The sequence below is a fragment of the Diadema antillarum genome, unplaced genomic scaffold (assembly GCF_040938485.1).
Source record: "Diadema antillarum isolate AM-2024a unplaced genomic scaffold, OU_Dant_1.0 seq00000514_RagTag, whole genome shotgun sequence".
In the NCBI taxonomy this organism is placed as follows: Eukaryota; Metazoa; Echinodermata; class Echinoidea; order Diadematoida; family Diadematidae; genus Diadema; species Diadema antillarum.
In genome coordinates, this window is record NW_027271468.1 from 377469 (window position 1) to 393313 (window position 15845).

General features: G+C 36.8%; 1 protein-coding gene across 1 annotated transcript in view; it reads right to left on the reverse strand.

The window, feature by feature from the left end:
• LOC139734233 (CTD nuclear envelope phosphatase 1A-like) overlaps positions 1-13152 on the reverse strand; it is a 40244-nt gene extending 27092 nt beyond the window's left edge. The window contains exons 1-2 of the mRNA XM_071645032.1: positions 12875-13152; positions 6745-6811 (exon numbers count right to left, since the gene is read on the reverse strand). Coding sequence (XP_071501133.1) covers positions 6745-6811; positions 12875-12973 — 166 coding nt within the window. The 5' untranslated portion in view covers positions 12974-13152. The remainder of the gene's footprint in view (positions 1-6744; positions 6812-12874) is intronic.
• Between the last annotated feature and the right edge of the window lie 2693 nt (positions 13153-15845).

Consider the following 15845-nt stretch of genomic DNA (forward strand, 5'->3'; position numbering starts at 1 on the left):
CGTATGGGACATTCAGAGATTTTTATGACCTAAAAAATAGTGTTAATGGCCTTTGATCATATTGAACTTTATCATGGTGATTGATATCTAGGAGAAGTATAATCATGTAAAAAATTGAGAAAAATAACCATGACAATTAAATTCTAGAAGAGAAAATGTGTGCCGTTACGTATGGGACCAGAAAATTTTTGTTTTTTTGAACATTTTTTTCAACCTCAAAACTCTCTGAAAGTATACCATTCTACAACTTGTAACTCACTGTGATGAAAGTCACAACACTCAAGATTATCATAGGTAAGTTTCATGTCATTAGGCAAAAAGCTCTAATTACAGGTTCTAATTAAAGACAGACATGACGTGTTACGTATGGGACAGTTACGTATGGGACAGTTTGTCCCCCATTCATTTAGTGTGTGAAGAACCATGTTTATGGGTATTTTGCATAATCATTGAAGTAGAATCAGTTGAAACTACTCAAATACTGATCCAGATTTTCAAGGAAACAATATTCCCCAAATATTCACCATCATAATCATATTCAATCACATTTTTATGTTTTTATGACCAACCTGGGTATGCATGCCCTTTGTCCCCCATTCGTTTAGTGTGTGGAGAAGCATGTTTATGGGTATTTTGCAAAATAATTTTGCAAAATACCCATAAACAAATTTTTGCATAATTATTGAGGTGGAATCAGTGGAAATTACTCAAATACTGATCCAGATTGACAAGGGAACAATATTCCCCAGATATTTACCATCATAATCACATTCAATCATATTCTATATTTTTTATGACCAACCTGAGTATGTATGCCCTATTTTTATCAGGACAGTTACTACTGAAAAATTGAATACCTGGTAGTTTAAAGTGTTTACTTCCATTGATGAAGGGCAGTTTGCCATTTAGTTTCAATAAAAAACAACTTGACACAAGAAATATTAAGTTTAATAAATAAGGAATACCTGCTGCGTGGAACCCCAGTGATTGAGTAGATATGATGTCTGTCTAGCAGTCAGGTCATTGATTCGAGTCACACCTCAGTATGTATACCCATGAATTTTGTTGTGGCTACTACTGAAAACTGAATAAGGACAATTTGTGTATCACTTGCATTGAAAAAAAAATCATTTTACTTTTTATTTTGTTTTCTATATATATCACAACCATTTCAAATTGGATCTCCGTCACCTAAACTTTGAATTCCTCTAGTCTTAGGATTTTATGCTCTTAAGTAATTCATATAATTGGTTTCCAATCATCTCTTTAAATGTTGAAAACTGAATCCCCATTTCTACAAAAAACTAAACCATCCCTTTAATGCTGGTTTTTCATTGTGTGTTTCGCCATTTCCCCCTCCCCCTTTCTGAAAATTGTTCAGTCAAGTTCATGTATTGTTTCAAGTGTCTATAACTCAAGAAGTAGCTACAATGTTGGGATGCTTTCTTCAGGATGATTGACCATTTGTGTACTGAGAGACCTTCCCAGCTAGCTACATGCATTCACATGCAATATGTATGAGGATGTCCCATACGTAACGCATTTGTCCCATACGTAACATTATTTCAATGCCTAATAAAAAATAGTTCTTTTACTTTTTTTTCTTTTTTCTCTGGTATTTCATTTCTCTAAACAATAAATTAGAACTTTCCAAAAGGGCATTAAAATAACCTTAGCAATTTCAGAAAAAACCTAAAAAAATGACCTCATTTTGTTACGTATGGGACATCTCATGATAGGACACGAGCTAATTTGCATAATCATTTGCATAATCCCTAAATTTTCATACCAAGTTATACTATGTGATGAACTTCTTATGTCCACATATTAATCAAATATTATTTGCTTTCCTTTGAATTAATATGAATTTTTATAAATGTCCCATACGTAACGCTGTGTTTCACATATATGCAAATGAAGCCCTTAAAATTTGCATAAATTTACATAATATCATTTTTTCCTCCACGGAAATCAAAACTTCAACTCATAAGCTTCAAAATGATACCAAACATGTCAATATTTAGCAAAGATGAAATTTTGCCTTCTGAGGGGACCTTATCTTGGACTTGCCCATATCTCGGCCATTTCAAAACCAATTTTCATCAAATAAACATTGAATTCCTCATAGAATTACATGCTCTTTCATATTTTATACGAGGTTTCTCATTATCTCACTTAGAAATGTTCAAAACATGAATCCCTTTCCCTCAACCAGTACTGTACAGTCCCTTTAATGATAATATGTCGTTTGTGATATTTTGTTTTCTTTCACACTTTATACCTTTCTGTTTAAAAAAAAAGGGGGGGCAATAAAATCATTTAGAATACTAAATTTCACAATGCTTTTCTCCAACATACAAAGTCTTCTGTTTTCTAACAATAAGCCAAGTTTCTCATTATCTTACCAAAAAATTTTAGAAACCTGAAATTAGGTCTCAACCAAAACTATACGATCCCTTTAAACATGTACACACCCTCTATAAAAATGATATGGTGTAAAGTGTATATTCATTTGTTTTCATATATTAGGTGATTATCAATATCAAATTGCCATATTCTGGTGTGCTTCATGCAACTGAATTGCTACCTGACGCTGAGCCAGATCTTGATTTTTGTGTTTGTACATGTCATAACAAAATAAATTTTATTTGTGAAAGTGAGCCACAGGCCATGAAAGTAAAGACGTGCTTCTGAAATCAAGGAAATGACATAGCACTCAGCTTCTTAACAAGGGTACAAAAGTCCAGAAGCAACAAGAAGTGTGCACAAAATAAAGAATTCCACAGGAACAAAAATCTACATGATCAGGTTAGTAATGTAAGAATTTGAGAACGATCCGTAGGTCTTTGAGTCCTTAATTGTATGGGCCTAGATACATGTACAAGAAGGATCCCTATTTCTAAGCACTCAAGTTTACAGTGAAGCTTGCATTGAGAAAGAAAAAAATATTAACAGCAGAGCTCATTGTCACATCTCAGCTCATAATCAGCACTGACAAAAGAACTGCACTCCTCCAATTTCCTTATAATTTCATTAGTTGCTGCACATTTTCCTTTCAGGCATATTATGAATGCTTAAACTGTTTAAGGCAGGCTCCAAATGTCAATACAGTTGTACCAAGCACCACTGCCGCTCTGCAGATTTATGCTTTAAATCTTTAGTGTTTAGATCTTTGAGTAGCCATTGAATTGCTGGTTACATGTGGGCAATTCCATAAATTTGTCAACCAGAGGGTCAATTTTTCAAAATGAAATTATCAGCACAAATTATATATCATTTTGATGGGAATTGTTCAAACTGTTCAAAAATGTGAATTAGAAATATACTTAACCAAGGTCAAGGTCACAGGAGTGATTTCAATGAAGCCATTTAACAACTGCTCTGGAACCACTTTTATAATCCACTATTTCATTTGATATTTTTTGTGAAGGAAAAGGAAACTTTTCAACTCACTACATCATTAAATATGAAGGTAATGAATCACTTTTTCCATATCCATAGGGTAGAGAATGTGAAAGTGACAATTTATGTTGTTTTCTTCACTTTTATTTTATGCATTATTTCAATGTACGTCCGAAACAAAAAAACACCTTTTTTTAATCCTACATAAAAACTTGATTGCCAACAAACTGCAAAATCTCAATGCAAAGCAAGTTTTTGTTGCTTTTCAAATGTGTAACTGTAGAATTTTGTAATCATCTCTAATTAATGAAAAAATATGTGTTCGGACGTACACATTTTTATGTACGTCCGAAACAACTTTTATGTACGTCCGAAACACTTTTCATGTTGACTTCTTACTGTGCTCTGGAAGCCATTGAAAACAATCCCATTGAGCTTACATGTTTAAGGAATACATTTCTGTGTCTAATCCTCTTGTATACATAGGTTTATAATATTCAATAAAATTTTAATTATTCATTAAATAACAAATTCTGTCCATGTATGTGTGTACACAAACAAGTTAGGCTGAACAGAAAGTGTGGTCTGAAGTTGATACTGTGGAATGTATGAAAACCACCAGCAGTAGGGAATGGTCATAGCAACATTCTGGGACATTCTTTAGACAATGTGTCTTTACAAAGACAGATATTGATTACTTGCTTTAACTTACATAGAGCTGAGAAGGTGGCTTGTTGTATGAAATACCCTCCTATTTTGGCCAAGACTGAGTATTTCAGCTTCTTATCACCTTGCGTTCACATTGCAATACTACAATGTACTGTTTACTACCATTTTTGTCGGCTGGTGTTTACAATCCTAATCCTGTGACTTGAAGGTATCATCTGCATCTTCATGCTTTTTTTATTACAGATATATGGACACACAACCTGCAATTTAGGCAACAATAGACATTGTTATGACCTAAGACCTCAAAAACATACAATGTTCAATTCACTTTGGTTAGTTCCTAAACCTTAATTGTCAATTTTCTTGACAAAGCTATGATGTATTTATCTTCTTTCAACATCGGTTTCATGGTCTACTATAGTATCTATGTCATATCATATCTTTTCAATTTAATGATTTAATTCAATGCTGCACACTGGCACTGGTCCGATGGTCCAGCACAAGTAAAAATTACTGTCGGACCAGTAATTTTTTTTTAAAGAATGGACTAGTAAAGGATGGAAAAACTGGGCACCTACTGGTCTGACAGACCAGTCTGACCAGTAGAAAAAATGGGTATTAAAGTGTGCAGCCCTGTCTAATTTGTGATTTATCTTCATGCACTGTTAATAATCATTCATTTGAAAATTACAGACTAATGTTGCTGCCGAAGGAGTACTGGAGCTGGTCATGCCATAAAAATGGTCATGATAGTGTTAGTGATTTATAATAATAATGATAAATATTTCAGAGTGAATAAGATTTTTTCATATAATAAATTATGCAACAAAAATACACTGCATAGAGCCCAATGGTTAGCAGGCACTCAATAACATTTCACTATTAAAAATCTAATATCTAAAAAAACAACATCAAAAGGCCTATGATTACCAGAATATTCCAAGCATAATGCAAAACTGTCCAGTGATATGTTACTTTCTTCATACATTACCATGCATGTTTCTGTGAGCTTGACCTCACAAAAAAGGAACCCATAATGTTTAAATTACACTGAATGTTGTGTTTAATATATAAATCACTCATAAATTGAATGTGACCATGCACATTTTGCTTTGCTCTTTTCATTGAAAGTTCAGAGAATTTTGAGAACAGAGTAAAATTTCATGTAAAATTTTCTGGTCCAATTCATGTACTTACTGTTGAATCAACATAAAGTAATCAGCAAATGGTTTCTTTTGATTATTTTTTTCCATAATTGTTAAGGTCCTTGTTTACTAAGTACTGCAATATGCTTTAATATAGACTAGGGTTTAATTCTAATATTGGCAAAACAGGGCTATTTTTTACTCTTCTTTCCCATAAGATGGCAAAATAAAATAGCTTTGACTTGCCCATGAACAATATCCATTGTGTCAGGATTACTCTACTGTTGTCTGTAAAAAAAAAAAAATGTATTTTTTTCTCCCATGGTATACATGTAATAAATATCTAGTCAGTATACAGTTATTGGCTACTAATGTAAATCTTTCTATTTTCCACAAATTTTATTTTTCTTTCTGTTTGTAAATACATGCATCTGGTACAGTACTTCGTTGACCGTACATTATTTTGTACCTTGATCACATTCATTGTGAAAAAAAAATAAACAGAAATATAATGTTTCTATAAATCAAAATGGTAATTGGTTACCTACAGTTTGCAACACATGTGTTTCTGTTGTTCTGGCCAGTTAGTTTTTAGGCTGTATTTTGTGTTATAATCACAAAGTTTGTTATTAGAATTTTGGTTCTGTAATACAAGTACATGTACGTACATATACTTATCATGCCTGAATATTGTTACATGTATTAAGGCAGCTGATAATGCACAAACCCTATGTACACAGTAGTTTTCATGTTCTGAATCTCTTTTATTCATTTACACTGGTAATGCTGACATGATAGACAAGTGCTATCATCTCACTCTGAGAAGGGCCTAGGATGAATAATAGTTATGTAACAAATGTCTTTTTGCCTTTATTATAAGTGTTGTTGAGGGCGTACATAGTGTACGTCCGAAACGGCGGTCGTGTACGTCCGAAACTGTACGTCCGAAACAAAAAACAAACATAAAAATTTCCATGTTAATTGTCTAAATTGCTAATTCTTTTTATGTTTCTACATCATTTCACATCTACTTTAACTGATATAATGTGAATTTTTAGAAAAATATTGCATACTTCACAGAACTTTGTTACTGAACTTACGAAGTCAGAAAATTCACTTTTTCTGTGTACGTCCGAACACATGCTATCTTTTAATCATTCCAAGGTCACTGAGGTCTTGGCATAATTTTTTCATAGTTAATTGTTTTGTACTGACCACTTGTCATATCATGGCCAGAAAAAAGTTTCATATTTTCAATCTTTGTATCTTGGGCAGCTAAATAATGTGTTCAAAATGTACGTCCGAATTTATGGAATTGCCCATGTGTACATACATTTAATAAAAATGCTAAACATATCCTCCCTAAGATAATCTTATGTTGTATAAAATTTAGGCTGCTACAGTAGTTGAAAACAAATCTTGCCAAAATCACTGCTCATACACATATAAACATGTACAGTACAAGCTGTATTTGCAAAAGGCTGGTACAAAGTCCAACCACAGGACCTGAACTGAAGGTGATACTCACAGAGCTTGTGACTGGAAAGCGGAGAGGAAGGAACTGTGTAGTAGCGGATGGTCTGATACTCCAGTACCTGTGTTGGGACAGAAAGTAGAGGAATATAACCAAATGTACATTGTATAATCTGATAAGACAGTAATCATGCTTTAACTGCGGAAAAATCATAAATGTTCAAGTACTGGGATAGAACTTCAGACACTACCTACTAAACCAATACGTTGTTGATGTCCATCAATGCACAGCAAACCCAAGTTTCAAATTCACTCTTCGTGGTGAAGAACTTGTAGTTCATATTCTAAAAGCAAGGTGGAACAAAAATCATTCTTCAATCAATTAAGAACAAGAACATAAACCGCAGACAAAGACCATAATGAAAGTGCTGTTCAAGTGTACATTTCACATGCTTAATGCCGTTTGTTACACTACACATTTCTTTAGTCAGGGCTCCACACTAACTTTTATTTTTGGTGGCCCAAAGGCAAACATCCGACCTTTTTCGGTGGCCCGATCAGGCCACCAATTTCTTCATTTCTGAAATTTTGTTGGCCCGACATGCGTTTTTGTTGGCCCGGGCCACCGGGCCACCGTTAGTGTCGGGCCCTGCTTTAGTTCAGAGCTCGTGATAGACCTGTAGGAAAGCAAGGCAACTGATATAAAAAACAAACAAACAATTAAGTATCCAATTCTGATGGCTTACATTTTGGATAAGCCACTAGACTAATTGACTATATGAATACAAACACAATTGTATGTCAGTTTTACAGCTCTCTTTCTCTCTCTCTCTCTCAAAATGAAAAAAATGTAATTTTGATTCATTTGACCACCTACAGTGTATGTAATATGCACAATTATACATGTACCCTAAATATATGGTCATTCACACTGATCTCAAAGGGTTCAATTGACCTTAATTCACAAAGGCCATGGCTGCTTGAATGCCACTTTCAAACATCACTGTATAGACTCAAACATTTCTTGCCAATGTCATTTTTGCGACTTCATGACATTTTGTGCCAAATGCAGCCCAGTATTCATAAAAGTGGATCAAATAAATAATAAAGAAAGAAATGAAGTCCTCATCTGATGTACTGTACACTTTACATTCCAATGCGCCATTACTTTGTTAATACAGTTGTATCTGCCTAAAATGACCAGAAACAGCACTGGTATTAAAAAAGGGGTCTGCTCAAATTTCAGGACCTTTGCTTTTTAGAGTTCACCAGACTGCTTGACTGAGTCATTATCCCATGGAAATATAATACAGGATGCAGCGATTTAATTTGCAAATAATATCAAAATACAGTTTGTACTGTAGTGCAGATTCACTGGTTGCTTTGGTTCATCCCGGTGACGTTCAAATTCAACTTTGCATTTCTTATGATCTCTTGACCTGGCCTGCAAAGGAGACCTTCTAATGATGACAGCACAGTAACAGAAAGAATGCTAAGGGGAGGGGGTGGTATCCTGAAAGTTTTCCTACAAACGCCATCATCCTTTTCATTTTCCCTCCGGCATACAATTTCTTGTGCATATTTCTTCATCTACCTGTTTTCTTCTTTTCCTATTGTCCTTCTTTCTCCATATCAATATCAGTTAAAAAGAACTGAATTTCAAATATAACAGCATTTTCATTATTGACATGCATCTTTATTAAGTCTTATAGGACAAAAGAAAAAAAAAGAAACAAACAAATTAAAATGTATGTGTTAAAATGTATTATTACAGGAGATGAGGGCTTCTAACTATTCATAGCCCTTCATAATAGCTTCACAAGTGTCACATTTATTTGATTCATTCCTGTAGATTTGTGTGCAACACACAGGTGTACAGTGTACATTAACTCTCTACTACTGTTCAGATTTGCAGACATTATACATTGTTTGCACCCCTCTGTAGTATTTTATTTCTTCGCCAAATAATGTCCCCAAAGTTCACTGACCTCACTCTAGCTACTGGTGTACAATGTATGTTCAGTCATAAGCTGATGAGAGCTACACTGTTCACCACCCCCCCCCCCCCCCCCCCCCCCTACCACCACCACCACCAATTATGTGTGTGTAACAAAAACAGCAGCTACAAGTACAAGGGTAGATTGGCACTGTTCCAAAGCCCAAAATGGGTTGGCATTTACTTGCTTGGAAATGGAGCTTGCTGTGGTGAAATGTGTATCAATTGTATTTTGCTTCAATTGTGGCACTGGCAATACAATGTACCCCACCATATTATGGTGTCATTACACATCATTACATGAACCAAACAGGTTTCATGGGTTCATGAATTACTACTACCTTGTAGACCATAGACTGTATTGTAGGATACAAAACATGCTATAATGTCACAGTTCTGTGCAGGTTACATCATGTGCAGTACCTTTAGCTCTCTATCTATAAATCACAGGGCTGCCAACATTGGAAACTAGTTGAGAGTGAGACTCCCATCTTATAGGCCAATATAATTTAGGAGTCAAAATGAGTGAGATCAATAGAAATGCATGCAAATGAAATAAAGTTTTAGAGTGAGAAAGGACCAAAATGAGTAAGTCTCATTCTCAATGAGTGAGAGTTGACAACCCTGAAATCAGTATGGTATTAAAGGGACTTGTGTTACTGATCCTTCATGGGTGATGTACAACTACATTTTTGTAATGTTGCTTTTTCTCAGGGCCATCCTGCACAACCCACCTGTTAATTGTACACATTGATGACACATACGTACAACTGTACACTTGTACATGTACTTGTACATGTAGGGATGTACATTGTAACAATGAACATTGCATTTTGCTGCCTACATGTACAATGTATCAACATTAGCACGGTTCCGCACTGTTACCATCATAGATGTCAAGTTCAAAAAATTTTTATGAGTGAGATTTTCATGACTCAGCATCTCGGTGCGCGCGCATGTGCGTGAGCGAGGGAGCGAAGCGACTGAGCAAGGGGAGGGTGTGTCCGCCCTCCCACGGTAGGGAGCTTTTTCACAAGCTGGTGCATACTTAAGTGACTTATTTTTACTTATTTTGAAAGACAAAAGGGAAATATGCCTTCAATTGCAACTATCACTTTAATCCTTTAAATTGTGCTCCCAATGTGTGAGAAAAATGGGTGTCATGCGTGAGATCGTGAGACAGACCCTAAATGCTTGAATCTCACTCACAATGCGTGAGACTTGGTAGCTCTACACCATTAGGAACATGGGATCCTGGTTGCCAATTACAATGTATTGTACATTACCTTTGGTATCAAAAGGTATAAAAAAAATATAATGTTCTGCCAACTATTTTGCATCTAACTTAAAGCAGGAGATTACAAAACTGATACCAATCAAAGACCAATATGACTGTGGAATACAGATCACCGTAAAGAAGCAAAGCTAGAGCTCCAAAGCTTTTGCTGCTGATATTCAGTAAAAGGAAATGAGTGGCTAGACAAGGTCATTGACATAGTAGCATGAGTCATAAAAAATACTGAATTGAAGTATATTATCTAGCAGATCTTGGCCCTGCCTGTGTCGGACTACCAGCTGCAGCTGCGTACAATACTGTACATGCGTCCAGCTACATAAGCCACCAGACGCAGACGCACTTCCAGAAACTCTTTCATTCAATACTCCAAGATGAGTCCAACCGCACCAAATATGAGCACTTCATCTTCACACACTCCTAAAAGTCTTATATTCCATGTACCATCAAGGACTGGATCTCATTAAACCACCCGACAGCCACCCAAAAGTGAGTGTGTGCATCCATGCAGATTGCAAGCGAGGTTAGGCTAGGTACATAGAGTTGTGTAGATCTGCACTGACCCACTGTCTGTACTAGACGTTGTATATGTACTTATGTAAAAGGAGGTTCGAGAAATAGAGTCACAACAGTCTTATTCGCTTTGATCCCATGCTCGAAGCCGCCACTCAAAATATTTGAAGTACAAAAGTTGTATGTGTCAAACTGGATCTGCCGCTCAGATGCGAAGACAATTGACTTGTGTCTCATTGCATAATCACCAGCCACTTTCCAAGGAAGATATGTCTAAAGTTGTGATTTTACTTTTCGCTATCCCTACTTACAAACGATGGGCGGTAGACAATGGTAAAGGCAAGGGGGTGCGCGAATAGAAATTGCTCAAATATTGCTGAAATAGATATCAAAATTACTCAACTGTATGTGTCTGTACGCTAATCTGACATATTAATTTATAAAGAACTATACTTGAAGATGATACCATACTAGTTTCATTTGGCGGAAATAAGGAGAAAAGTGATAAAACCGGCTTTCCATGAGGGTAAAATTTCAAACACTTTCACAAAATACAGCTCAGATTTACACTTTTGCACATATTTTCAAATGGAATTGACTTTTGTTTTATATGCTTTATCATTAGGTGAAATTTCATCGCATTTGATATAAAACGAGCAGCATGTACCCGATATTATGTTAGCGATAAAAATGAATCTTCAGATTGCTAAGAAAGATGGCGGCTTCAAACATCAAACATCAAAGGCACAAATGCAACTGTGGAATTCTTTTGTCCATCCATAGAAAACTGACAGCTTACTGAATAACAGTCAGTTGTACACTGTAACTGCATCTCTCGAACCTCCTTGGTACTGTATGTATATGCAAGCATGGTAACTACCGGACACGCACATTTTGCGTACATGTACTAATGACATTCTGTACGCGTGAGACTTTGTAGATTAGCCTCACAGAACTTTGTGTGGACCGAAATCGCAAAAAACACCACATAAAAATGTAAAAACACAAAAAGAATTCATATTTTACCTCAAATTTATAGTTGAGTGACCCGCACCTCCTCATAGTTAATATTTATGCATGTGTGAATCACATTTCGTGACAGAAATTCTATGAAATCCCATTCACATACAGAAAAAATGCTGAAGATTCCAAATACTGCTGAGAACCAAAGTTCACTGATCGATATCGGAAACTTGTAGCTATCATCCTCAAATGCGACGATGCGGAATAGTTGTGCGTTATAGGGGCCCGCAACTCGTCACCCGTGCATGCAGCTCCCATAGACAAAGCACGTATTAGAAGTTGTGGATTTCTCACAAGAGTTTTATTGCGTGAACCGTTCAAAACGTTCAACACAGACATTTTGATTTTTACCGTAAAATACGAAATTTGAGCCTCATTTGCCTATTTTTTGTTTGTCATCCGCTTGGTGAGAATATGTACAGTGATTTGTGGGATGAATTGTGATTCTGGTGCAAGGACTAGGTGCGAAAGACGTAGATTATTTCATTGCGAAAATCGTGTCCGGTAATACAATGCGATTTTGCACCGCGTAAAAAGACAACTTTTTAATTTCTAGAGGGGTAGAACTAGAATGTTTGAAGCATATTTAACAATTGACACAAGTAGGCTGAATTCGTTATTTCCAGGACTCAGGAGTCTGTGAATAAGTGGTGTTATTTTTAGCTGAAATTCCATCCTCTGACACCGAGTACGGAATTCAAAGCCACGAAAAAAAAGCGTACGGTAATTGGATCTACCATCCTACAGTACTACTACGTACTACCACTACTTCTCGGAGACTAGTGTAATTGGGATGGCTGTCCCAAATAAAAGGAACTCTTTCCGAAGATTCCCTGGCCTGGCCTGGTACACAGGCACGTTTTGCTTTGGTGTAACCGTTCAGTGCCAAACGTTAGATGGTAGATAATTTATCTAAGCTTCAAAAGACAATTAACGCAACTGGGTTTTTAAATGGGTCCTATGGGACCCCCTTAACACCGCCACACCACATTATCTGCAGAAATGTACCACCATGACTGACCATAACAGCGACGTGTGGCCTTCAAGGTAAATTCAAGGTAAATAACATTGTGGACACTGCTCAGACTGACTGTGAGTGTGACTGTGTGACTGACTATGCCTTTGAATATGCGCTATGCTTATGACTGGTTTTGCCTTTGTTTTGCAACTAGCCCGACCGACGCCGTGCACTCTAACACTTGTGTACAGCGACAGGGCTGTGTATTTTATAGTTACTTTGCAACTAACCCCGGCGTACTTTATTTGCAACTAGCACTAGCACATGAGACTGAATTGAGAACTGATTTCTATGCCAATGAGACCGAACTGGAAGGCCTGACGGCATAAAATCACATTTACCTTTCGTGTGTTCTTCCGTATCAAGTAGCAAATAAACTCCCATATCTTTGATACGATCAAAATGACCGTTCGAAACCCCATTGGGACAAATGACGGCATCGGAAGGCGAGTGGAGAATCTTTCCAACTTCCTTCGCAGGAAATCGCAAGACCTTCCACACTCTAAGCTTCACGGATTTTATTTTACCAGCTTGGCAGCAGATGACAAAACGTTGCTGAAAGTGGGATTCTCCGTTTATGTTGACTTGAGCACCTCACACAGTAGACACTTTTAGTCTCAAAAACTTCCGAGAGAGGAGAGATATGACTCCGCTTGCGCGTTTGAGCAAATAAATCCCAACTATTAATATTTTGGCACACACTTGTCACTTGCCACCATACACCATGTACACCACACATGCACAGTGCGCATCCGCATCTATGCAGCGTCTAATTCTCGTCGAGCTACAGTATCCGGATCCGAAAGTGAACGAGCCATCTCACAGTGTGTGTACTGCATGTAAAGTGCAATGAGGCTAGCTAGCTGGGGATGGCTCCGCGGCAGCAAAGCGGTAGTGTACGTGTACGTTCAAGCTCCACGGCATGCAGTCCGGATAGTAAAGGAGTGTGCGGCATGTTCTCACGCTTCCCCTCTCGCATCACACCATTCATTAGGTGGTTTCGGCAGTACACTGCAGTGCAGTGCGCGACTGACGAGGTCCCATGACCCTTGACCCGTCCTAGATCCTTCCCATCATGCAACAACTCATTAAGCGAGAAAGGCGTTATGTTGCTACGGAAGTGAGTAAATACGATTGAGATTTTAGTCACCATTACACTTGCAATACAGGTAAGATTAACGTGTTTCGAGTTTTCTCTTTTATTTTTAGCATTAGACACATATTGGCGAATTGTAATAGCCCGCCTTTTAAATAATGATGTTGGAAATTCAGTTTAAAAGGTTTGGCTCTTCCGAGTGCCGCGCCGCACTTCACACTATACCCACCCACCCCTACGTTGTTGTGTACAAATGCCGGGCCGGCCGGCCGGGCAGGGCAGCCGGCAGCGCAGTGCAGCGCAGCGCGATCCCCTGCAACACAATGCTGCATTGCTGGATGTCTCTAAATCAATAATATGCTCTTCCTCAACGCTACGCACCACGGTATCACTTCATGTCGAATACAGATGAATGTGCATAGATCTATGTGTGACGTGACCTGTGTGTGGGCTCAACATTATTTGCCTGTGAATTACAAAGAAAACCTGCACTGCAGACTGTTTTAAAAATGTGTTGTCATGAATGGCCTGTGACACTGTCTGTGACATATGTTGATTTTAATTTGCATGTCTATTTTTGACTTATATGAGTAACGTTAGATCTATGACGCGTAGACATGTCTATGACATGACCAGTGACCGTGTCAGTGATGACGTGAGAAGTTAATAGATTTGAATCTATTGTCTTTTTAAAAAGTGGTATTGATTGAAATGACAAAATCACAATGTTGTTAATAGAAAGCCTACAAAACAATACAAGTATACGTTTAACAACTAATGCTGCTAGAACTAGGGTTTACAAATTTCGTATCTTAACTAACAGGATCTTGGATCTACAAATGACATAGAATCTATAATGTTGTGTAGGCCCTAGCAGGGGTCGCACTTAACTTTTTTTTTAACTAGCCAGGCGGACTAGGGTCTACTTAGAATCAATTTTAACACTGAAGCAATATTTTGGCAAGCCAGACGGACTAGTAACTTCAGAATTTTATGATTTTTAGCTAGTCCGACGTGATACTGGGTGGCCAATGGCCAGCAGACCATCGCCAATTTCGAACCCTGCCTAGATGTGATATATTAGTACCCAAAAAGATAGGTCCTACAGCAAAAAATATTGCAATCTCTCAATTTTGGATGCTCCCTGATGTTTAAAATTCATTAGGCCTCTACATCAACGATAATTAATACACCATTGTCCATATCGCGGATGGACCATAGCAATATCCATGTCATAAGAATGAATCACACATATGCAGCTTGTAATATGCAAGTAATCTACCTACTACTAGTACTGAATGGGGAGGGTGCTTCAGGAATAAAAGTTGGGTAGGCCTACCTTGACTTTTATTATTTCACAAATACTCCAAAACAACAAAAAATCACATCAGCCAGACAAGGTCCTTGTAGAGACTTTTGATATATTGCAAGCATATATTCCAAATGGTGGAAAATGAATTTTCCACCCTTGCGAGAACTACTAGATCTATGTGTGATGTTTTTATCTTAAATGAATTATTCCTGTTTGGTCAGAAAACTAGATCTAGTTGGTATTAGGAGGCACATAGCAGGTGGTGTGAAGTTGTGTATTTGTACATTATGTAGTATATCATGCATTTCTTTGTCACACATGTATTCATTCTGTACTGTCTGTATAATGGACAAATATGGTTTATCTAAAGTCACCTAACTTGATGTTTTGATGTCATGATACTGAGAGGCTATGTATGTTATAGGTTTTAGTTAGATGAGAAATTGGGAATTTCAGATCATCGCTAAAGATAGTAAAGTGAAGTGTAATTCAAGTTGGCTTTAATTAATAAGATAATCTGATTGTTATTACAGTGTGTAACAGACAAAGTGGTATAAGTTCCATCTAACACACAAGAAATATTAATGTTGTATGTTCCATATTAATCTTGATTTTTATCTTTGATTTTAACTTTGAAATCTGATTCTTTGTAGACTATATAAACAGTTTAATGATAATGTGTCATTTGTGATATTTTGTTTTCTTTCACACTTTTGTACCTTTCTGTTTGAAAAAAAAAAGGGGGCCAGTAAAATCATTTAGAATTCTAAATTTCACAATGCTTTTTTTCCAACATACAAAGTCTTCTGTTTTCTAACAATAAGCCAAAACATAGTTCTTAATAGAAGTTCTAATAATTCATTTTCTGCCATTTGGAATTTGCTTTTAAGTGCATTGAAAGGGT